Here is a 24,751-nt window from a genome sequence, read left to right on the forward strand (position 1 = left end):
CTGGACTAACACCTGGTACCCTTCCTGCCACCAAAGCACCGTTTGATGTAGTTTCTTCTGTACATCCTTCATTACAGGACTTCTGTTCATCTAATCTTCAGGGAGTTCTCAATGATGATGGGTTCCATAATTTGGTTATGATTTTGAGGTGGTCGTTGGAGGAGGTGAGTACAGTGTTTACCTATTGTACCATGTTTACCAGAGTATCCTGAGTATTTTTAGAACACCTGACAATAACCTGTATTCCAAAAGCTGCCAACCCCATTTTCCATTGGATCCCCATCTCCTTTTGGTTTAGATAGCAACTTGATTAGACAGGTCTTGTGGGTGGTTCCCTGTAACCACTAAAAATAATTATTAGCACTTGTTGAGCACTACGATGCACCAGGTATTGTGGAAACAAATCATCCCAAGAAGCCCACAAAATAGGTTTTCTATTTCCTGTTTTATAAATATAGAACTGAGGCCAAACTTCTCAGCTGGCCAGTGAGAGAGCTAGTTTCAAACCTTAGCTGACTCCACCATTTAGCTCTCAGCTGGCACACTGTGCACATAAACACAACAAACCTGCATGGAACAGCTCAGGTAAACACCAACACACCTGCTTTGAGCAGTGCAGATGCATTGAACAGAGCAGGTAGAAACACCAACGTACCTGCATTGAGCAGCACTTTGACACAGTCCAGATGCTCCCGGGCACAAGCAACGTGCAGAGGGGTCCCAAAATGGCAATCGTGTGCTTCTAAATTGGCCCCAACATCAATTAGAAGCCTCACACATTCGGAACTTCCTTGAGAGAAATGGAAAACAATTAAAACTGTCAATGAATATATAGTATATACCAGCGATTTCAGCCTTTTTCATCTCATGGCACACATAAACTAATAACTAAAATTCTGGGGCACACCAAAAAATAAATTATATTTTTTGCCAATCTGCCAAAAAATAGGTATAATTTTTATCGATTTACAAAAATATATAATAGTAATTACCTAGTTTTTGCTCCAAAGTGACTTTTTTTAAAAAAAAAATCCTCACCCAAGGATATGTTTTTATTATTTTTTTTAAGAGAGAGGAAGGGAGAGACAGACAGAAACACTGATGTGAGAGAGAAATATCAACCAACTGCCTCCCATATGTGCTCTGACAAGGGATCAAACCCACAACCTTTTTGATGTACGGGAAGATGCTCCAACCAGCTGAGCCATTTGGCCAGGGCAAAGTGACTTTTTAAAAAAGCAGGTGCCTGCACATGTATATAAGAATTTCTGGTGCCAAAAATTAACCAATCAGACACAACCTTATTATGTAATGTGACCAATAAAATGCAACTCTATTCTATGATCTATATGTTTCCATGACAGGGCATTCATTCCAGATGACTTTGTTGTGTTGGCTATTGTAATTTTTTTTATTTGACCATCTAAAGGAAAAGAGGTCAGTGCCCTTGACTAAATAGTCAGGTATTGCATGTTTTAAAAATTCTTAGGGCACGCTGGTTGAATATCACTAATATATACATTAGAAATAATAAGCATGACAGAACTGATGGCTAGGACAGGTAAGCCCCATGCTTGCGGGGGCAGAGAGGAGAATTGGGTTTATATCACAAGCTAAGAGCAGTTCATGACCCCATGTGGCCCTAGAGCAAGTGGATAGTTGTCCTTTCTCCTGAAGGCACAACAGTTCCCCAAACCTGCCTGGCTGCAGCAGACATGGAATGCACAGCTGGCCCTGTTGCTGGGAAAACAGAAAGTTTGGGAAATACCACTTCAGAACAGCCAGAGAAGACTCTCTTCACTGCTCCCCAGTTCCTCAGTGGGAGAGAAAGTGCTCCCCCTTAATGGGCTGCCTCTCAAGCTGTTGACATAAAGTTGCTGGCATCCCAGTCCAAGCCTCCTCAGTGAGCTACCTAAACTTTCTTACCAGGGGTTCCCAGCTCACGGACACCTTTTCTGCCTCTTCCCTTGGCTCCTCTCCAGGTATCTTTAACATGGGTTAGGGTCAAGGTTCATCATGTACAAGATTTCATCCTCTCACATCTCTTGATCACACCACCTGTTAGTAGCTACCGAGTTTCCACCTCTAGTCCTGAAACCTAGCCCCTCATCTACAGCTGTCTGCTGGCCATTCTTGTTTGGATGTCTTATCACTACCAGGCCCTCTCTCACCCCTCCCTAGGGGCACATCCTCCCGGCCATTCTGTCTCAGCCATTACTCCCTACTCAACCTTGAGTAGGTTATGACCCCATGCTTTCCTCTCCCTTATATCAAGCCCATTAATTCTTCTCTGTTTTCTAAATGAATCCATCCACTTGGACTCTAAGAGTTTTGCACTTGGATCACTGTGATGGCTCCCAACTCATCTCTTCACTCCCAGGATATCCCTTACCACCACCACCATTTCAGTCTATTGAAGGGTAACCCAAAATATGTCTTTGGCATAATGTTTATTTTGAGCTTATGACAATTGAGAAGAAACAGATAGGAGAAAAGCTCTCTGCCCTCCCCCAAATTGCCTAAAATAAGGATATATATTTGTAAAGGTGTCTCCCTCCCCTATCTACCAGGAAGGACAAAAGATAGTCACCAGAGACAACTCTAGTTGGAGTTGCTAAAACTAGCCCCATCTACCATTAGTTCCTCCATTTATTTGCCTCCCCACAACCTGACATCCTAGAAGCTCAAAGTCCTTTTCCTTTGTCTTGTCATTTTCCTAAAAATTGATCCTATATAATAAAACCTTAATATGCAAATTGACCGAATGTTGAAACAACCAGTCACTATAATGCACACTGACCACCAGGGGGCAGATGCTCAATGCAGGAGCTGCCCCCTGGTGGTCAGTGCGCTCCCACAGGGGGAGGGCTGCTCAGCCAGAAGCCAAGCTCAGAGCTGGCAAGTGCAGCAGCAGTGGAGGGAGCCTCTCCTGCCTCTACAGCAGTGCTAAGGACCCCTCAGGGGATGTCCGGGGAGTGGGCCTAAGCCAGCAGGCAGACATGCCCCGAGGGGTCCCGGACTGTGAGAGGGCGCAGGCTGGGCTGAGGGACACCCCCATCATGCACGAATGTCATACACCGGACCTCTAGTTGTTCTATAGAGCCCAAGCTTTAACCACCCCTTTGCGTGACACCTTGCCGAGTTCTCCCATGCCTATCCACAATGCACTACTCACATTAACAAACTTCTGTTTTCTCTTGTTAATCGGTTCCCTGTCACCTAATTGGTGGAGCCCAGCCAGTGAATCTAAGATAGATAAAGGAAAAGTTTTTCCACCTCTACACTGTACATGGATGGCCACTAAACTAACCTTCCAAAAATGCTGTTTTCCAGTCATTCAACATCTGCTCCGAAACTTTCAAGAGCTGCCTATAGTGATCCCTAGTGCCTGAGAATGATGAAAGGGGACCTAGCTATGGGAATTGGGTGTGAGGCAGCAGAGAACAGTGTCCCTGCATGAAGACACAGAGGAGGACACACCATACACCCCAATGAAATACAACAAAGATAGACACTGTACTGGTCAATCAAAATATAGGCTACAAGTTTGCAACCTTTGCTCAAGAGTGGAATCCAAAATCCTTAGTCTATAATTTAAAAATTTTCCACCAGCTGGCCTTGCCCTAAATTTCCAGTCTTATCTGTTGTTGCTTGTCTGTTGGGAGCTTCTGATTCAATGGGACTCAATGTCATTTTTCCTGTGCACAGCCTTCCTCTTATCCTCCCACCAACTGAAGTCCATCCATTCTTGGGGAGCAGTTGAAATCCCACCTGCTCCCTGAGCCTGAAGGACCAGCTTCCCCTCCTCTAAGAGTACCTGTCCTCAGAAACGTTGTCTGGGTCTCATCTCCTAACTAGATCAGGTGCTCACAAGGCAACATGACAGCAAAGACTGAGAGAGAGACTGCAGAGTAGACCCATCTCCAGTGTTAGTGTCTGAGAGGCACTGAGCATCTGCTAAGAAATAGAATCCTATCATGGAAACAACAGCCCCTTAGTCCTGGGTGAGGACTATATCTCCAGAAGGAAATGTGAGCATTTCCTTGGTGGAACAACCAATAGCCAGATACCAGCAGCTCTCCTGGGCCAGCCAATGGCTCCCACTTCCTATCCAGGTAGCTCCCTTCCACCTGACTTACCGCTCATGCAGGCTTCGTGCAGTGGGGAGGCTGTGTACAGGGGTGGGTTGACCTTGGCCCCGTAGGAGAGCAATAGCTTCACACACTCGATGCTGCCAGAGGCACAAGCATCGCAGAGCGGGGTACTACCATCGATGTTCCGAGCATCCACCTTGTGGGGAGGGAGAAATAAGTGTTACAGGATCAAGGAGGAAATGCGCTTTCTCATCTTGATGCACATTCATCTGGGCAAAGACACTTCTTAGTTTTTCTAAGAAGTTCTTGGGTTTTCTAGTATGTGCTGAGGCCCAGTGTCAGGCGGGGGAGGTGGTTAGGGATCAAAGGAACTAGTGTTGGGATCACCTACTAGCTTCCTAAGCCTGTGGCTCTTTTCTTTCTTGGGCAGAATCAACTCAGACTCACTCTTGCCACCACCTCAGCACCTAATATGCACACAGCCAGTAAGGAGAGCTCCAGGTTCCAGCTGAAGCAGGCAGGGCATAAAAAGGGGCTTTAATTCCAGCCTCAGCTAGGAGTGCCTGAAACTGCTTAACATGCCTCCTCTAGTTGGAAAATCATAGGGCAGGAAAAACGCAGCTCCCAACTGCCAGATTCTGCTTAGGACTTATTCAAATTCAGCTGCTATCTGGTTACATGCTGAAGCTTATTCCACTTCCTCTTGACCTGCTTTCAATGCCAAGCTTTGAGAAAGAGTAAGCAGTGCAGCCTCACTCTGAACCCCAACACCATTCAGCCCAATGGTGTCTGGCCCAGCTCACCCAGCCACTATGAAACATCCAGCAATTCCGCCAGCCAGAAAGCACTGGAGGCTGAAATCAGTGTGGCATGAGTACTTACACCAGGGAGAGCATCAAATCAGATCAGAATCTTGTTTTTTTCCTTTTTACCAGGGAAGTGTGCCAGCATCCCCCACTTAGTCATCCTGCTCTCTGAGCCCAAACAGCAGCTCTTGAGCCAAGGCCCTGCCAGCCCTCCAGACAGCCTGTCCCCTTCCTAGTGCAGAGGAGGGCACACTCTCCACCATTTTGCTAAAACTGCCTTCTCTTCAGCCACCAGTGACCCCCTAACAGCCAAGCCCATGACCATACTTACTGGTCCGAGTGTGCAGTTGACACAGAGACTTCCTCTCCCCTCCCTGGGCTCCCACCACACCCCATTCTGGTTTCCTCCTTCCTTTCCTGCTCAGTCTGGTTTCCTCCTTCCTTTCCTGCAGTGGTTTCCTTACTTCCAGTGCATTTGCAAATCACAGGAGGCAAATCCCAAACCCTGTATTTTCCTCCCTGTATACATCCCTTGAACTGGTCCCATCTATGCCCACAGCCACAGCCAGGCTCCATGGGTGTCCTAAAGGGCTGCTCACCTGGGCCCCGGCAGCCAGCAGCAGCTGCACACACTGTGCCTGGCCCTGCAGACTGGCTGTGTGCAGGGGCGTGATGGAGTCCACTGTGACCTGGTTGACACAGGCGCCGCTCTCGATCAGCTGCTGCAGCTCCAAGGCCTCACCACGATGGGCAGCCTCGTGCACAGGGGTGCGCTCTACCCAGAAACCTGGAAAAGAGACAGACCTGGTGCTGAGATCACACCACTTATATCCAAATAAGATGAACACAGGTACAAGTCCAGAGACCCTTGATGAAACCCAGACACTGCACACGATCATGTAATTGGTCTTTGGAGTCATATAAGGGCCTTGTTCATTTCCTTGACCTATCTCCCACACTGCCTCACAAATCCAACTCCCCAGACACACTCACAGCTCATTATTGACCCTGCTTCATCACACTGAGTCTCCTTGCATATATTCTTCTATGCTTGAAATACCTACCTTTGCTCCCCACCCCAATTGTCCATCCTACAATCTCCTTTTTAGACACCTACATACTTTACATGAACTCAGATGAAGTATGTACTTCTCTGGGAAACACTTCTCCCACAGTACTCACACATCTACACTCATTTACACTGCCCCCCTTCTTGCTTGGAAGTGCCTTGAAAGTAAGGACCAGGTGTTAGTGACTCAATTTTAATGGATTCCTCAGGATTTCCCACACTCAAAACCATGTCATCTGCAAATAGAGATAGCTTTGCTTCTTTCTTTCTAATCTGAATGCTTTTATTTCTTTTTCTTGCCTGGTTGCCCTGGCTTGAACTTCTAGCACAATATTGAACAGAAGCGATGAGAGCAAATATCCAAGCTTGGTTCCTGGTCTTGGAGTGGAAGCTTTGTCTTTCACAGTTAAAGATGATGTTAGTGTGGATTTGTGTAGAGAACCTTCATCAGGTCAAGGATGTTCCCTTCTATTTCTAGTGAAAGGGTGCTGGATTTTATCAAATACTTTTTCAGCATCTATTGCAATAACTATGCAGGCTTTTTTTCCTTAATTCCATCAAAATGGGGTAATATGTTGATTTTCAAATGTGAAACCAACCATGCATTCCTGGGATAAATCCCACTTGCTCGTGGTGCATAATCTTTTTTATATGATGCTATTTTTGGTTTTCTAGTATTTTGTTGAGGATTTTTGTGTCTGTGTTCATAAGCGTCCTTTTTCTTGTGATCAATGTATTTGTCTGGATTTGATATAAAGGCAATACTAGGATGAGTTGAGAAATATTCTCTCCTTTTCTAATTTTTGGAAGAATTTATGAAGAATCATGTAATTGGTCTTTGGTGGCATATAAGGGCCTTGGGTCGAATTCACCTGTGATGACATATGGGCCTGGGCTTTCCCATGTTAAGGTTTTTAATTACTATTCCAATCTCTTCATTTATTATAGATCTATTCATATTTTCTGTTTTTAAGTCAGTTTTGGTAGTTTGTGCCTTTTTAAGAATCTCTCCACATCATCCATGTTATCTAACTTGTTGGCATACAATTTGTTATGGACTGAATTGTGTCCCCCTCACCACCCCCAAATTCAAATGTTGAAGCCCTAACCCCTAGTACTTCAGCATATGACTATATCTAGAGATAAGGCCTTTATAGAAGTGATTAAGTTAAAGTGAGACGATTGGGATGGGTCCTAATCAACCTGACTGGAGCCTTTATAAAAAGATGAAATTAAAACACACAGAGAGTCACTAAGGATGTCCATGAATAGAGGAAAACCTTGCAGGGGCATAGACAGAAGATGACTATCTGCAAGCCAAGGAGAGAAGCCTCAAGAGAAACCAACCCTGCTAGCACCTTAATCTTGGACTGCCAGCCTCCAGAGTGTGAGAAATTAATGTCTGTTGTTTAAGTCTCCCAATCTGTGGTTTTTTGCTATGGCAGCCTGAGCTGACTAATCCACCACTGTTCATAGTATTCCCTTATGATCCTTTTATTTCTGTAAGGTCCACAGTACTGTCCCTCTTTCATTTCTAATTTTGGTAACTCGAGTCTTTTCTCCTTTTTCTCTTGGTCAGTTTAGTTAGGTTTGTCAATTTTGTTGATCTTTTCAAAGAACCAACTTTTTGGTCTTGTGGATTCTCTATATTGTTTTGTAGTCTCTATTTCATTAATTTCCTCTCTAATCTTTATTTCTTTCCTTGTGTTTGCTTTAAGTTTAGTTTTCTCTTCTTCCAATGTCTTAAGATGGAAATTTAGGTCATTGATTTGAGATCTTTCTTTTTTAATACAGGTGTTTACTACTATAAATTTCCTCTAAGTACTGCTTGAGCTGCATCTGTTTAGTTTTGGTGTGTTGTGTTTTCATTTTCAATCATCTAAAACTACAATTATTTATTTTTGCATTCTAATCTCATAAAATACATATTCAATTAGCATGGCACTACTCCTATCCCTCTTTTTTATGCAATAGCTTGCCTCTTCTCATCACTCCCTACCCAACACCTGCCTTCAGCTCTAGAGAATGAGGTACACAGAACGCAGCACTCTGACCTCCCCATACCTTTAACCAGTAGTGCTCATACTTAAGCACCAGCATCACCTAGAGGACTAAGCCCACCCCCAGAGTTTTTGAGTAAGTAGGTCTCAGATGGAACCTGAGAACCTGAATTTCTGACAAGCTCCCAGATGATGCCAATGCAGCTGGTCTGGGGACTACACTTTGAGAACCACTGCTTTAGATAATACTTTTTCCTCTGAAAATAACCCCTTTGCTCCCCAGCTCTGCCTCTTTAATTCATTTGTCCCCGACCCCTCCACCCCCACCTCTCCCCACTCATTCTAGATAACCTACTTGCACCTTTCTTGACTGAAATCCAATGGTTTGTGTGTTTTTTTCCAGCAGGCCCTGCCCACCCTGAAGCCTCAGTCCATTTTGGGTTAGCAGCTCCCCATTTGAGCCCCCCCAATAAATACTATTGATCTATAGTATTTTACACCCCCCCCCCACAATTAATTGTACCTATCTATTTTTCCCTTTAGCCAGAGAGCCTATGTAACCCCATGAAATGAGGACTCAATAATAGGGGATGGGAGAAACCAAGAAAGAGCTGAAATATGGAGGAATATTTAATTTCCACAAAAATATATAAGCCAGGCTTATGGTACTTTCTACTTACTATCTCAAGAAAGGGCCCCAGCATATTTCCCAGGTAATTAACAGTCACCTGCAGGCCTATCTTGGGAAGTAACGAAAAGTGGCTATGGATCACTTTAAAGAGAATCTAAGGGGAGCAAGGTTCCAACAGCAGAATGAGCAATTACAACCCTAAAAAGAAGATAGCAAGGTGAGGCCCTGGGTCTTGCAGCAGAAAGGGAGGTGCTGCTCAGGAAGGCTGGGCACTGGGGAGACCTGTGGCTAATTGGTGGGCAGCTTGGCATGGCTCACACATGCATCCTTCCAGCAGCTACCTAAAGAGATGTAGCAACTTCCACTGCAGTGTACAAAGATGAATAAGATGTGACAAAAAGCAGTTTACTGTCATGGGCAAGGGAGATGTACAAATAATTCAAAGCATGATGACTGCAACACTGGAGGAACATTTCAAGTTATCGGAAGTTGGAAGCAGGACCACCCAAGCATCCAGGGCTAGTCAGGAAAGCATCACGGAGGAGAAGGGCTGCAGTGAGTCTGTGACAAACATCACTTGTTGGCTTTGCATTCACAGCATCTGTCACAGAATATAGCTCAACAAAGATGCTTATATCCACCCGCTTGTTGAATGAAATGAAATGAATGAATGAATGAATGAATGAATGAAATTACTAAAAGAAACTATAAAGTCTGAACATAAAATTTTTTAAAAAAAATTTGAATTTTCTTTCTTTATGATCAGTCTATAGAGGAAATGCAACTTACTGGTAACCAGCAGCAGTGATGGAGAGCGAGATCAGAAGCAGGAGGTGCGATAACAAAGCAGAGAAAAGAAACTTGTGCACATCAAAGGGCACGATCAACAGATTAAAAGGCAACCTACAGAATGGAAGAAAATATTTTCAAATCATATATCTGAATAGGTTAATATCCAGAATATATAAAGAATGCCTGTAACTCAACAACATAAATAATCTAATTTAAAAATTGGCAAAGACTTAAATAGGTATTTCTCCAAAGAAGATATACAATGGCCAACAAGTATATGAAAAGATGTTCAACATCACTAATCATCAGAGAAATGTAAATCAATACTACAATCACCTCACATCCATTAAGATGTCCACTATTAAAACAAACAAAAAGAACCAGAAAATAAATGTTGGTGAGGAATATAAGATGGTACCACCACTATGGAAAAGAGTATTCTGGTTCCTCAGAAAATTAAAGATTTTACCATATGACCCAGGAATCCCACTTCTAGGTATATATCCAAATGAACCAAAAGCAGGATATTGAAGAGATATCTGCACCCCCATGTTCACTGCAGAATTATTCACAATAGCCAAGAAGTGGAAGCAACCCAGGTGTCCATGGATAGATGAATGGATAAAGAAATACGGTTTATCCATACAATGGAAATTACTCAGCCTTTTAAAAAGGAGGAAAATTCTGACACATCCTACATTAATGAAACTTGAGAACATTATTCTAAGTGAAATTTAAAAAGTCACAAAGAGCCTGGCTTGTCTGGCTTGGTGGTTGAGCGTTGACCCATGAACCAGGAGGCCATGGGTTCAATTCCTGATCAAGGCACATGCCTGAGATGTGAACTCGATCCCCAGTAGGGGTTGTGCAGGAGACGGTTGATCAATGATGTTTCTCTCTCACCAATGTTTCTATCTCTCTATCCGTCTCCCTTCTTCAATAAAAACATATTAAAAAATAAAATTTTTTGAAAACCACAAAAAGCCTGGCCAGCATGGTTCAGTGGTTGAGCGTTGACCTATGAACCAAGAGGTCAGAATTCAATTCCCCGTCAGGGTACATGCCTGGGTTGTGGGCTCGATCCCTGGTGGGGGGTGTGCAGGAGGCAACCGATCAATGGTTCTCTCTCATCATTGATGTTTCTATCTCTCTCTCTCTCTCTCCATTTTCTTTCCTCTCTGAAATAAATATAAAAATATTTTTTATAAAATTAAATTAAATTTAAAAAGTCATAAAAAAGCAAATACTTATATGATTCCGCTTATAAGAGTCATTGAATTCATACAGACAGAAAGTAGAATGGTGGTTGCCAAGGGGAGGGGAGTAAGGCAGTTTCACAGGTGCAGAGTTTCACTGTTGCAAGAAGAAAAAGCTCTGGATATCGGTTGCTCAACGATGTGCACATAGTTAACGCTACTAAACTGTACAGTTAAACTATAGCATCTTAACAATTTCTGTGTGGTTTTTTTAAACCACAATTAAAACTTTAAAAATTCTATTTTTTTAAAGTAACAAAAAGATGGTGGAGTCCCTGAGGATGGGAAGCTTGTCACCTGCAGCTGGTACCAACCACAGGCTGTCATCAACAGGGGACAGTTATGGGGCGGGGGAGGGGATGAGGGGAAGAATGTGACTTCAACAGCCTCTAGGAAGGGCTGAGAAGCAAGGGGAGGGGAGAGCCACCTGCACATAAAGAATGGGGGGCTGCATGGTGCCCCAGGGAGCAGTGTGACTGGGCGCCGGCCCTCCCTCCAGGGAAAGCTCGGCTTTCCCCCGTGAAAAGGCGGGGACCTATTAACCATAAGGCAAAAAGATGCATCTGCTTGCCTTCAGTGGGGAGAGCACGGGAAAACACTACACATTAGTCAGGCCACTGCCAGGCCTGACCTCAGGCTTTGTTTCCAGCCCTGCGCCTGAACCCCAGTTGTGACATGATGCCCCATCCCCCTGGGAGAGGGGCCACCCTAGAAACCTGAGAACTCCTGTTCTGGCAAGTTCCCTCAGGGATGAGCATTCCCCTAAATCCCAACCCTGCCACTTAATTGGTTTCCGAGCTTCCCTCTTCCCATCACCATCCCTCAGTCCCATCACACCCGCTTCCAGTCTTCCCATACCTCCCCTGGGCCCCTCCCCTCACCCCCTCCCTATAATGCAGCTAAATCATAAGTGGATCGTGTGGGGCCTCCTCAGGACCCTTCAATTGCCCCTTCTTTCAAGATAAAATCCACACTCCTTTACAAGCCAGGCACACAGGCCCTCCAGGATGGAGTCTTGACCTCTTTTCATAGTCTTTCTCCCCCTCCCCACTACCACCTTTGTCCCTCCCATCGCCTGCCCCCCCCCCCCACACGCACACAATTGTCTCTAATTATAATGAACTTCACATAGCTCACAGAGGGTCAGGCCTTGTGCCTTTGTGTTTGCTGTCCCTGCCTCCCTATGGAAATGCACTCCCTAGCTTCCCATACCACAGCTTCTGCCTGAGTGACTAAATCCTCCTCACCCAGTAAGACCCAGTGGAATGTCTGTTCCTTCAGAAGCCTTTCAGCGTGCAGCCCACCCACCCACTCCCTTCTTTATTCCATCTCTGTACCATTAGCCGTGCACACCCTCACACCTGCATCTCATTTGCACTCCTCTCCCCTCCCTCCTCAAGCATCTCTAGGATAGGACAAGCCCACCCTCTGGTTCCAGCAGGGCACCTGACACCCAGGTATGGGATGAGTAAATACTCTCCAGAGCAGGTTTGACTTGCCAGACAGTGCCTTCCCCCCGCAGTTGTGTCTGCCCTCCCCCCACCTCCCACCTGCCAAAGTATAACCACCTTCCCTGCCCTTCACAGGCCTGCCCAGCTCCTGGCACTGAGCCAGGTGCCAGAGCATCAATTACATAGGAGTCTGTTGTAACAAGAGCCAAGGTCACAGTCCTGGAAGAGCATCTGGGCACTTGTGCTCCAGACTGCTAGCTGCGTCCAACTTATTCCTGCCTCTTGTCTGGGCTTTGGTTGGAGGTCATAGTGACACCTGTCATTCCTCAGGTCGACCAGCTGCTGGCAAGCCCAAGCTCATGAAGGGCTAAATGAAGACCTTCCTCTTGAAAACTAGAGAGTTTCACCGGCAGTCAGGGTTATGTAAGGAGGAATGATCGGTGCTTTGAAACACTTTTGCCACCTCTCTGCCCCCGAGTATGACCTAATTAATTCAGCCTGTGCACCAGATGTGCACCTTTCTGGCTCCCAGCTCCAACACCCTCTTTGCCTTAGCTGGGCCCCTGACACCTCACATCTGAAGGCCCCAGGCCCAAGTCTATCCTTTGGGGATCAAAAAGTCCCAGTTGAGTACTTCAAGTGGTTCTGCATCAGCTGCCCTGAGGGAGAACGTATGTGGTGACTGAGGAGCCTCAGGAATCACCCAACACCTGTCTCTGTCACTTACAATAATCTCTGAGACCTTGTGCAAGTTACTTACCCTCTCAGAGCCAGTTTTCTCCCTTATAAAATGTACATATTTTTGACTACCCCATAGGGTGGCTGTGAAAGCTGAAGGGATGCTATTTTGCACAGTTCCCAGCCAATTATAAACACTCAGTAAATGGCAGACACTGTGACTATGATGGCATCATCATCATCATTATGACTACTTCTGCTAGTCCTGTTGGGTCTTGGGTTCCAGCTCTTCCATCTGTCCTTGTTCCATAATGAGCCTTGTTCCATAATGAGTTTACCTGCACAGTTCCTGGGCCCTCTGACACTGCAGCCTGCATTCCTACCAGCTCCTACCAGCTTACACAGCCAACTGTTAAATATCCAGGAATTCCGCCAGCCAGAAACTGTTAGGGGCTCAAAGTCAGCCATGGTGTGAGTATTTACAACAGGAAAAGCAGCAAATCAGAATCTTGTTTGTATTCCTTTTTTCTGCCCCCCCCCCATTTTTTTTCCAGAGAGACACTTTACCAGCATCCCACTTAGTCAGCCAGAGACCAGAATCCTGCTCCTTGAGCCCAAACACCAGCTCTTCAGCCAATGGCCCACCTGCCCTCCCCGGGAGCCTGTGTCTATGATATACATGGCCTGGCAGGCCCCCTGCCAAGGTAGATCAGAGCACTCATTGGCTCCAATAAATTCTCCAGAGATCAGAACCCAAGCCACAGTGTCTTTTCTAGTCCTTCTGTGAGCCTGGCCCTGCTCCAGGCCTTTCCTCCCCAAGCTGGGCTGACCTCTCCATGGACAGCAGCCCTGCTCTAACAGACTGTTTTCCAAATGCCTCAGAGAATACCTTTACTACAAAACTGATCCAACACACTGGGTTTAGTTGGGGGTCAACATCCACCATGCACCTTTAGATGTTGCTTGGGCCAGGAATTTTGTTCCAAGTACATCATTAGGGCAGCCTGGGGTCCTTGCTGCAGAAGGTCCTTCTCTGCCACAGCTACAGATGGAAAATAATCTGCCGGCTCTGGCATAAACCCTTCTCCCAAATACCCAGTAAACATTCTTGAAATGGTGGCAGAGCAAGAGAGAAGGGAGGGCAGGCCATTCCTGCAGAGGAGTCCAGAGTGGGAGACGTAGCAGCCAAGAATGAACACTAAAGTCATAGTACGGTTGCTTTTCTGAGCCCTGCTCCCTGGACTAAACTTCAGGTCTCAGGGGAAAGTCAGAGGTCCCCAGTGACTCATCCCACAAGGTCCCCAAAGGACAAGGAGCTGTGTGTAAAAGCTACCAGTAAATTTAAGAACTGAAAGGACCTTAGAAATCCTTTACAATCAACACTTCCAGAAAAGCATGGCAAAGTATACCCATCCCTCTGATCATAACGGAGTAAAAAAAAAAGAAAAGGGTCATAAACCTATAAGGACAAAGAGTCCAGCATCTAAGGATGACAATATCTACTCTGCACGATGCTATAAGAACCAAAGACAGAATCTATATTATAAAAACCCAGTGGCCCTAATGCCGTAACGACCAAAGACTGATCACCAGGAGGCTGTGTGCGTGGCGAGGTGCAAGCAGGTGAGCAGTGCTGCATGTGCAGCAAGGCACAAGCGGGTGGGCGGGGATTTGACTCTGGGTCCCGGGTCTCACGCAATTTCCCCGAGGGTCAGGGTCTTGCACAATTTCATGTGCTGGGTCACTAGTATATGTGAAAAGCCTTGCACAAAGTGGGTGCTTGCTTAATGATGCTTATCACGGCCACCAATTTTGAATAGTGCAGTCTGAATTAAAGTTTTAGTGAACTGGGAATTAGCAGTCACCTTGATTTTCAAGGGAAAACAGAAATCTTTATTTTTATATGTAGAAACACTTACTTAGGAAATGGGGCTAAATTTTCGGTTGCTTTTTAAGAGATTTTTCAGCAAGTTCTTTTTCAACGTTTTAATTATGAATACCCAAAATATTGTTTGTCAGTAAACATAGGGTCAAACGGCCTACAGTGTGGTTTTAAGATATGTTAAATTAGGTAAAAATTAAATAGAAAACGCTGTCTTCCTATAGGGACAAAACAGTCAGAACTCGGTAAATGAGAAAAAAAGAAAGTGAAAGAGAATAACTGAAAGCAAAAGAGAAAGAGAAAAGAAAGGAAAATAGATTGCTAAAAAGAGAAAGGCAGCCAAGAAAAAGGAAAGAGGTATTAAAAGGAGGCGGCCTCTTAGTGATCAGCGCAGTCTTTCTGCAGGCAGACCTCCCTGAACACGATTAGAGCTACTCATCCCCTCCCTGGTTCCTCCTCCCCTAACCACAGAGCACAGAGGGTGAGGGCTTTACATCCTAACCACTGAACGGTCATCCTCCACCTTCCCCACTTTATCCCAGGGACTTTGGGAAGTTTCTCATTTGAAATCATCTAAGTGTCAGTTTCTTATCATTGGAGATCATATTTCACAGTGTCCTTTAAAAGAGAAAATAAGAGAATAACGTGCAACCATTTTCCCAGAAAAGTACTCAATAAGAGTTTGTAACTCACACTACGTGTGGTATCTTCGAATACCTCCATTTGCCCTAAATAGGCTTCTTAGTTTGTTTGTTTACAAGTCTTATTTAAAGGCCAGTTTTAGGACAACCTTCAGGCTCTAAATATCTCTCCACCCATGAGAAAATACCAAGGTGGTTTGGGGGGAGTGGGGGAGCAGGAGGAATACCCACAGATGATGACACTGAAGTGTACAGAGAGCTTCCAGTTCACTGAGAGAGACAGGTCCCTGCCCAAACTCCCTGCATGAAATCAAATCAATAAGCCTACCTCCCAACATTCTCTGTGGTGCCTCTTGCAAATGCACAGCCAAGCTTTATATGAAAAGAAAAGAGATCAGAATGAACAAAAAATAAAGAATTCAGAAGAAACCAGTTCAATGTAGGTAAAAACATCTAAAAAACTATTTTGAAACCTCAGAAGACAGGAGAGAAAATATGAAACAACAGCAAAAAGCATTTTAAAAGAAAACTCAGGGAATAAGACCTTTTGACAAAAAAATATGATAGTGAAAATTAAAAACAAGTCCACTAAGAATTGGAAAATGAAGTTCAGAAAATCTGGTAGATAGTAGGACAAAACAGGAGGAGGAGATAGAAAATAGTAAGACAAAATAGTTAGAAAAACAAAGGATCCATTCAGGAAGTCTAAGGCCCAATTAACAGGGGTGCCAAAAAGAGAAAAGAGAACCCTCAAAGATATTACACTAAAAAGTCCCTGAATTGAAAGGGATGATTTCCAGTGAGAAACCTGAATGATATACTAGTATATAGCAAAGAGGGCCCACACCAAGCCACACTGCCAAATAATTTCAGTACTGCAAGGATAAGGAAAAACCCTAAAAGTTTCTGGAGAGGAAAAATCCCATTTAAAGAATGAGGTTGCTGCCCTAACCGGCTTGGCTCAGTGGATAGAGAGTTGGCCTGCGGACTGAAGGGTCCCAGGTTCGATTCCGGTCAAGGGCATGTACCTTGGTTGTGGGCACATCCCCAGGAGGGAGTGTGCAAGAGGCAGCTGATCGATGTTTCTCTCTCATTGATGTTTCTAACTCTCTATCCCTCTCCCTTCCTCTCTGTATAAGATCAATAAAATATATTTTTTTTAAAAAAGAGTGAGGTTGCTGGGGGAAGAGAGGAAGGAGATAGAAGACAGTATAGGGATAAATGGTGATGAATGGAGACTTGCCTTGGGGTGGTGAACACACATTACAGTGTACAGGTGATGTGTTGTAGAACTGTGCACCTGAAACCTGTATAATTTTGTTGACCAGTGTCACCCTAATAAATTCAATAAAAAGAAAATAAATAAAATAAAGAACCAGGAGTCAGAATGGCATCTGATCTCTTAGAGCAGTTCTGAAAACTCGAGGACAGGAGCAGTGCCTTCGAAATTCTGAGAAAAGGGCCCTGACTGGTTTGGCTCAGTGGATAGAGCGTCGGCCTACGGACTGAAGGGTCCCAGGTTCGATTCCAGTCAAGGGCATGTACCTTGGTTGTGGGCACATCCCCAGTAGGGAGTGTGCAGGAGGCAGCTGATCAATGCTTCTCTTTCATCGATGTTTCTAAGTCTCTATCCCTCTACCTTCCTCTCTGTAAAAAAAAAAAAAAAAAAAAATTCTGAGAAAAGGATTTCCAGCCCAGAATTCCAAAGCTAGCCAGGCTGCCAATGAAGTGTGGAAATAGAATCAAAACATTTGGGAACAGCCTTGACCAGTTTGGCTCAGTGGATAGGGCGTCGGCTTGCAGACTGAAGGGTCCAGGGTTCGATTCTGATTGCAAGCATGTACTTTGGTTGCGGGCACATTCCCAGTGGGAAGTGTGCAGGAGGCCGCTGATTGATGTTTCTCTCTCATTGATGGTTCTAACTCTCTATCCCTCTCCCTTCCTCTCTGTAAAAAATCAATAAAATATATTTTTTTAAAAAAGACATTTAGGAACAACAAGCAAGATTTCAAATAAGTTGCCTCCTCATCACTCTTTCTGGACACATTCCTCAGAGATGGTTCCATCGAAATGAGGGAGTTTTATCAACAAAGAGAGATATATGGGATCTAGGATTCAATGTGGAAGAGAGGTGATGTAAATTCCCAGGGGTTGGTCAAGGCAGGCTCCAGGATGACAGGTGGGCAGCAGTCTCAGGAGCACCCTGCACAGATGGAGCACGAAGCGGCAAGCTGTAGAGGTTATATCCCCAGTCATCCATGAGACAAGAAAGACAGCGGACCGAGGTTACCTGAGGTGCCTGAGCAGACCAAGAGACAGTCTGAGGATGAATTAGTAATTGTGTATATAGAAAACTAAACTAACAAACAGAACAGTCATTACCTCTAAGAAAAGCAAAAAGTTATACGAAGAAAGAAATGTAATCCTAATATAGCAAGGAGTGCAGCTGTGGGCAATATTCACAGTCATAAAGTGAACCCCAGATAATGAGTTTTTTAAAAAGTAATTATATTACAGGATCCTGGAGGGAAGCATATGGAAGTGGAGGAGCCCCAAGTGAGCGAGGGCTTCATCTCCCCCAACAGGATGTCTTCTGGGAGAGTCAAGTTTGAAAGTCGGGAAATCAAATTTTTAGCATATTAGTTAGACAAATGGAGGTAAACCAGATAAACAGCTGAAAGAGTTGAAGTAGTTGTTTCTATGTAGTGGGAATCAAGGGGGAGTTGGAAGAAGACAGAAATGTTTCATGGTAAATCTTGTGGTTCCATTTAATTTTTTAAAACCATGTACAGTATAATATCTATAAAATACTATATTTTAAATACTAATAAGAAATTCTTTGTAATTTCTCATTTAACCCACTTTAGAAAACAGAGCAAAAGGCTTGCTTAAGATCACACAGCATAGGAATCCCTGCTCCTCAAACCACATCAGGCTCATGGGTGTGTGTTTGTGGGTGTGACCCATATCTAGGAACTGGTCCATCTGGACATGGCATATACTTCCTGTCCCAGTGCAAAACCAAAAACCATTTAAGGTCATTCAGCACCTCTGATATTCGTGGCTCTGGCTCCTAAAAAAAAGTTAAATTCTTGGCTCTGGCCCCTAATAAACATGTTAAATATACTCTAACCCAAACAGGACGTAATGATTTCTGGCTATGCTTTTCCAACTCATCAAAGTCAAATTCTCAAAGCTTGGTAACTCACAAACATCTAATGGATTTCACCGGGTTTTTTTTTACATGTTAGTACATACAAAAAGCGCAGATAACTTCAGGTTTGTATCCTTGAACAATTTCTTCCTATTCTCTTTTCCAGTGGGTTCTGAGTGATCCTTCATATCACTACATCTGTGATATTCAGTGATTCCCTGACATCCCTCCCTACCCCTGGCAGGCCACCATTTCTGGCACTGTAGGGGCTTCTATACACAGACTGAAACATAGCTTTAGAGCCCTCTTCCCCTATATTTCTGTTCTCTGGAACCATGCAATGAAATTTGCCTCACATAGCAGAAAACTCCTAATAAAAGGGCCCTTTTGGTATTTGACTTGCTGTAATTACCTTTGAATGAGATCCCAAACTACCCAACCCACACAGAATTCCATGTTATCTTACAGCAGGATGCATTTGTCTGTGTGTGTGTTAAAAATATACTTCTTTGGCCAGGCTGGTGTGGCTCAGTGGTTGAGATTGACCTATGAACCAGGAAGTCATGGTTCAATTCCCAATCAGGGCACTTGCAGACTTGATCTCTGGTGGGGGCATGAAGGAGGCAGTCAATCAAAGATTCTCTCTCATTACTGATATTTCTCTCTCTCTCCCTTCTTCTCTGAAATATCCTATATAATAAAAGGCTAATATGCAAATCAACAAAACAGTGTAACAACTGGTCACTATGATGCACACTGACCACCAGGGGGCAGATTCTCAATCTGGAGTTGCCCCCTGGTGGTCAGTGTGCTCCCAAAGGGGGAGCGCCACTCAGCCAGAAGCCAGGCTTAGGGCTGGCTAGCACAGCAGTGGTGGCGGGAGCCTCTCACACCTCCGCAGCAGCGCTAAGGATATCCAAATGCTGGCCTTGGCCCACTCCCCACAGTGATTGGGCCTAAGCTGTCAGTCAGAAATCCCCTGAGGGCTCCTGGTCTGCCTGAGGGACGCCCCCCACTGAGTGCACAAATTTTGTGCACCAGGATATATATATACATATGCCAGTTTGATAGCAATCATGTTGAAACAGATGCACTCACTCTAATCTACTTTCTGAACATCCATTAGCCTCAGCAGGTGGAAGAGGCCATTTTAAATGGTAGGTATATTAAAATGCTAGGGAACAAGGCAGATCGCAGAGCATGAACTTAGGAGTGTTTTCTCAGCTTTTGCCTACGAGTGGCCTAATCTCCATTCATACTTACATTGACCATGAAAGGCCATTCAGAGAATTCAAATTATCAGGTCTATAAATTCTGCTCCTTAAAAGAATGCTAGTTGTGTATCTTCAAGAACTTACTTTTCAACCTTTGCTTCAGTACACTGTTTCAGACTGCAATTGGTGCTGTTTAAATCCTTAGGAAGGTAGAAACAGGACAAGGAAAACATATAGTGTGCTTTTCTTTTCCTCCTCCCTTCTTTCTATCTGATTCTATCAGATTACACTGATTAAATTCTGTCAGAAGCTCTTGAGGACAAATGCTGAGTACAGGAATCACTTTTTCAACTTTGCAAATAGACACTTATCTTGGGTCAATAGCACTGTATTACATTTGCTACGTTATAAACACCAGATTCATCTTAGGATGTGACTTGTCCTAAATTCTTTGTATTTGTTGACAAAACCATATTGTAAGACTCTACAATCTTTACCTCTGTAAGGTGTTATTTTAAAAACTGGGAAACTGCCCTGGTCAGTGTGGCTCAGTGGGCTGGGCATTGTCCCATGCACTAAAAGATTGCTGGTTCTCATATCTGGGTTTCCGGCTAGATCCCTAGTATGTGTGTGTGGGGGCAGGGGAGGTGGTCGGGAGAGTGGGGCAGACAGGAGGCAGCCAATGGATGTTTAGCTCTCTCATGTTCATGTTTTTTTTCTCTCTCTCTCCCGTCCTTGCTCTCTGAAAATCAATTTTAAAATAAAATAAAATAGCCCTAACCGGTTTGGCTCAGCGGATAGAGCATTGGCCTGTGGACTCAAGGGTCCCAGGTTCGATTCCGGTCAAGGGCATGTACCTTGGTTGCGGGCACATACCCAGTGGGGAGTGTGCAGGAAGCAGCTGATCGATGTTTCTCTCTCATCGATGTTTCTAACTCTCATCTCTCTCCCTTCCTCTCTGTAAAAATCAATAAAATATATTTAAAAAATAAAAAATAAAATTAAATTAAATTAAAAACCTGGAAAATTTACATGCTTTGGTTGTAACACCATACACATACAGAATTTGAGATCAGAATGTTAAAAGAGCCCTATGATGGGCCTATACTTCTGCTGGGATAGCAGTGTTGTTTTGGATTGAACACATTCAGTTTATTCATTAGTGTTGAGAATAGAAATGTCAACAGGACATATCTTGGAGAAATATAGTAAAACAATAAAAAATATCCATGAACTCCAGAAGCTGTGTATCTATTAGTTTAACAGAGGTCCTCAAACTTTTTAAACAAGGGGCCAGTTCACTGTCCCTCAGACATTCCGCACATGCGCACTGTGGGCCCAGGACGAGTTGGCTGCTAAGCAGGACAGGCAGCAGCGGCAAAAACACCCGGCGGGCCAGGTAAATGTTTTTGGTAGGCCGCATGTGGCCCGCGGGCGGTAGTTTGAGGACACCAGGTTTAGAGTGTGTTTTCTTTTAAAGTCACATTCCTTAAATTCTGCAAAAACAAAACAAAACAAAAAAACACTTGCTCAGAAGTTATGTCGTGCTACTGAATGCTCTACCTGAATAAAAATAATAAAAAATTTAATCAGTGATTAGCTGTTCATTGCTTATTTAACTGATCCAATCAAATATAGATCACATTGGCAGGTTCAAAGTCTTGTGTCTGTCTGGGGTGGAATGCCAAGTAAAAATAGATGTTTAGTAAATACTTTTGATCATGTTGAAGATGGCTCTTTTGCAAAATCAATTGAAATATATTTACCTTGCTATGACCACAATTCCTCTTAAGCTAAATTTACCTTCAAGATTTCTCACTTTTATTCCCACTACTGTTTTTACCAGTGTAGGAATACTTCAGATTTTGTTTTCTTTCCAGGCTTTCACTGTTCATTTTTTAATTGCCATAGTTTCTTTTCCCCCCTGAAGTGATTTTACTTTTATTTCCTTCACTTTAAGTCAATCATGACATTTCACAGTGATTCTGGGATGGAGGCAGAAAGAAGGTGATGTTAAGAATCCTAGGGCTGGCCCACATGGCCCAAGAAGGTGCAGGAGGGCAGGCCTCACTGAGGAAGCTGGAAGAGCACCCACTGCCATAGTCTTAACTTCAGAGGCAGGAAAGTTTGCTCCCAGAAAGAATGTCCTTTGCCCTCAACTCCATTTCATTCTTGGGTAGCCCAAATGTTAAAGAAGAATCAGTGAAGAACCGAGATTTCATTTTTTACAGTGTGACAACATCTCAAGGTCACATCCTCCCTCTGGAGCTGATTCCTTCTGTCACCCAGGGTGTGTGGGAGGGAGGGGGGGGGCGGGATGCTAAGGACACCGCGCACTGCCTTCTCTGCAGCTCCTGGAAGATGTTCCAGCTCCCACCAGGGCTGCCCTACCCTTGGTCCGTCATGGCCATTTCCTAGTTTCTCCTCGGACTTGGCAATGACTGCCCACCCACCCTTACCCCCCACCCCACCCCGCTGGGCATCTTCCTCAAGGTTGCCAGAGCTTTAGTGGTGAGTCTGCAGTTCCGAAGTCCCACTGTTGTTGCGTCACAATGATGACCAGCCCTGGGACGCGCTGGGGGGAGGGGGGATGCGGGGAGACAAGGGGTGGGGCACAGAAATCACGTCTGAAAGCATGGGATCCCGGACCCCGCTCCTTTAAGGACACGACCCTCCAAACAGGGCTCATCAAACCGCCCCAGAAGACACATTCAAAGAGCGCATCATCGATCACAAAGCCAGTGCCATCAGATGCACCTCTACAGTCCCCGAGAGCCAAGAGCCGGCTCCGGCGGTCCTCGGTCTTTTGCCAATCCCCCAGCTCCAACCCCCCAGCTCCGGGGTGCCCGTGCCCCGCGCCCGCAGCACCCGCGGCGCCCCGCACGCACCCACGTCGCCCAGGAAGCAGCCGTCTGCAGTCCGGGACTCCATGCCGCTGACTGTCACGCACCCCCAGCTCCGTATCCGGGTGACTCTGTGCTGGGGACAAGGGCCTCCTGCGGAGATGGCCGTGAGCGTCGGGAGTTGTAGTTCGCTGGTCGTGCGGGCGCGCCTCGCGGGACCCGGGGCCAGCGCCACGTCGTGGTCACCTGCGTCCAACTGCACCGTCGCTGCCGCCTCGCTCAGCTGGACAAAACATACGCCCGTGTGCAAAATATGTGGCCAAGAGCCAAACGTGACCAGCTGCTAAAACGCACTACGGTGCTTTGCATTGCAAATCTCCAGCGTTCCTCCATGCTTTAAAGATGAACTTCCTGCCGGAGCTGACAGACTCCCTGTTTCTTTCGTCTTTTGACAGGAAGTCATAAATTCCAAATCATTCACATTTGTTAAAAAATAAAAACAAAAAACAAGCCTTTCCAAGTCACATGACAGAAATGAATAACCTGTTTGCAAATGAGTCCCAGTTGACAACTGAGTAAGGGAGCTTTTTCTTTAACCCACCCTGACCTGCCCTGAGCCTACTAAATGTAGAAGTTAGTTTGGGCTGAAAAGTAAAAATATCAGGAATTGCCCGGTCTGGAAACACATAAGGACAAGCAGGGAGCAGAAAGTTTGATGGGTTACCCAGGCAGAGGCTTCTCTGAGGACTTGAATGTCCAGTCCAGTCAACAGGCACTGTATTGAGCAGGGTTGGAGCTCTGTTAGAATTCAAAGCTGCTTGGAATTGAGAACTCCAGGCCTAGGAATGACATTTCAAGTGTATTAGCAGTGTGTGTTTGTACCCTTTTTTCCATTTTTCTACCACAATTAGCCTCTTGAATTTTTTTTGCAAGTTTATTTACTAAATGTAGTACATTTTGTAATTAATACATTTGTCATGGGATGTTATGTTTTCACCATGACAATGCCATGTGCTTGTATGTTTGCATTTTCTCCAATATTTCTTCCTTGACAAAGTATCTAGATATGAGTATAGATCATATGTTTATATTTTTATGTGTATATACCATATATATTTATCAGCAATACAATATAAATTTATATTTATATACTTCAGTCTATATATATATGCATGCAAATATTTGCTAAAATATTAAAAAGCAAATATTCCTTATTAGCTTATTATGTTGTAATTTTTCTTCATTCTGTCACTTGATTTCAATAGTTAATTGCAGAAAACCTTTTTTAAGCTTTTATGTCAGGGGTGGGGAACATTGAACCCTCGGGCCGATAAGGCCCTTGAAATCATTTGGTCTGACCCTACCAAGTCATTAGGAGTGAGTTAACTAAATGTTTGACCAACCCAGCTGGCGTGGCTCAGTGGTTGTATGTTGACCTATGAACCAGAAGGTCAGGGTTTGATTCCAGGTCAGGGTTTGATTCCAGGTCAGGGCACATGCCCAGGTTGTGGGCTCTCTATGAGCTCGATCCCCAGTGTGGGGTATGCAGGAGGCAGCAGATCAATGATTCTCTCTCATCATTGGTCTTTTCATCTCTCTCTCCCTCTCCCTTCCTCTCTGAAATCAATAAAGACATATTTTTTAAATGTTTGACAAAATATAGCAGGCTAATTTTTAAGTTGATAATTTTGTATGGCCCAAGAATTATGTTATAAATATCCAAATGGTCCTTGGTAGAAAAAAGTCTCCCCACCCCTATTTTCTGTAGTCAGAAATATATTGTGAAGGTATTTCCTCTTCCTTCAATATTAAGAATATATTTTTCCCACCAAGAGTCAGAATATGTATATTACTCTGTTTTGTTGTTATTAAGACTTTTATTCATCTGGAATTTTTTGCAATATATAGGATCCAAGTTAATTTTTTTCTAAACTGAAACAGAATTGTTAAAATAGTCATTAAATAGTTGTTTATTTGTCTATTTTTGTGTTAATATCCTTTTATTGCCTATTAGGTTCAATTCTCTTATTTTTCTTTTTTATTGAGATACTAGTGGCCCAGTGAACGAAATTCATGTGGGTGTGGGGGGTGTTTCCCTCAGCCCAGCCTGCATCCTCTCCAATCGGGGACCCCTTGGGGGATGTCCGACCGCTTGTTTAGGTCGGATCCCCTGTGGTTGGACATCCCTCTCGCAATCTGGGACCGCTGGCTCCTAACCGCTCACTTGCCTGCCTGCTGAT

The 24,751-nt window shown here is 44.4% G+C and overlaps 1 protein-coding gene across 1 annotated transcript in view; it reads right to left on the reverse strand.

Moving 5' to 3' along the window:
- Window positions 1-22,878, reverse strand: part of ASB13 (ankyrin repeat and SOCS box containing 13) — a 38,525-nt gene extending 15,647 nt beyond the window's left edge. The window contains exons 1-4 of the mRNA XM_059663309.1: window positions 22,557-22,878; window positions 5,500-5,687; window positions 4,140-4,290; window positions 656-790 (exon numbers count right to left, since the gene is read on the reverse strand). Coding sequence (XP_059519292.1) covers window positions 656-790; window positions 4,140-4,290; window positions 5,500-5,687; window positions 22,557-22,599 — 517 coding nt within the window. The 5' untranslated portion in view covers window positions 22,600-22,878. The remainder of the gene's footprint in view (window positions 1-655; window positions 791-4,139; window positions 4,291-5,499; window positions 5,688-22,556) is intronic.
- Between the last annotated feature and the right edge of the window lie 1,873 nt (window positions 22,879-24,751).

The sequence above is a fragment of the Myotis daubentonii genome, chromosome 1 (genome assembly GCF_963259705.1).
Source record: "Myotis daubentonii chromosome 1, mMyoDau2.1, whole genome shotgun sequence".
NCBI lineage: Eukaryota > Metazoa > Chordata > Mammalia > Chiroptera > Vespertilionidae > Myotis > Myotis daubentonii.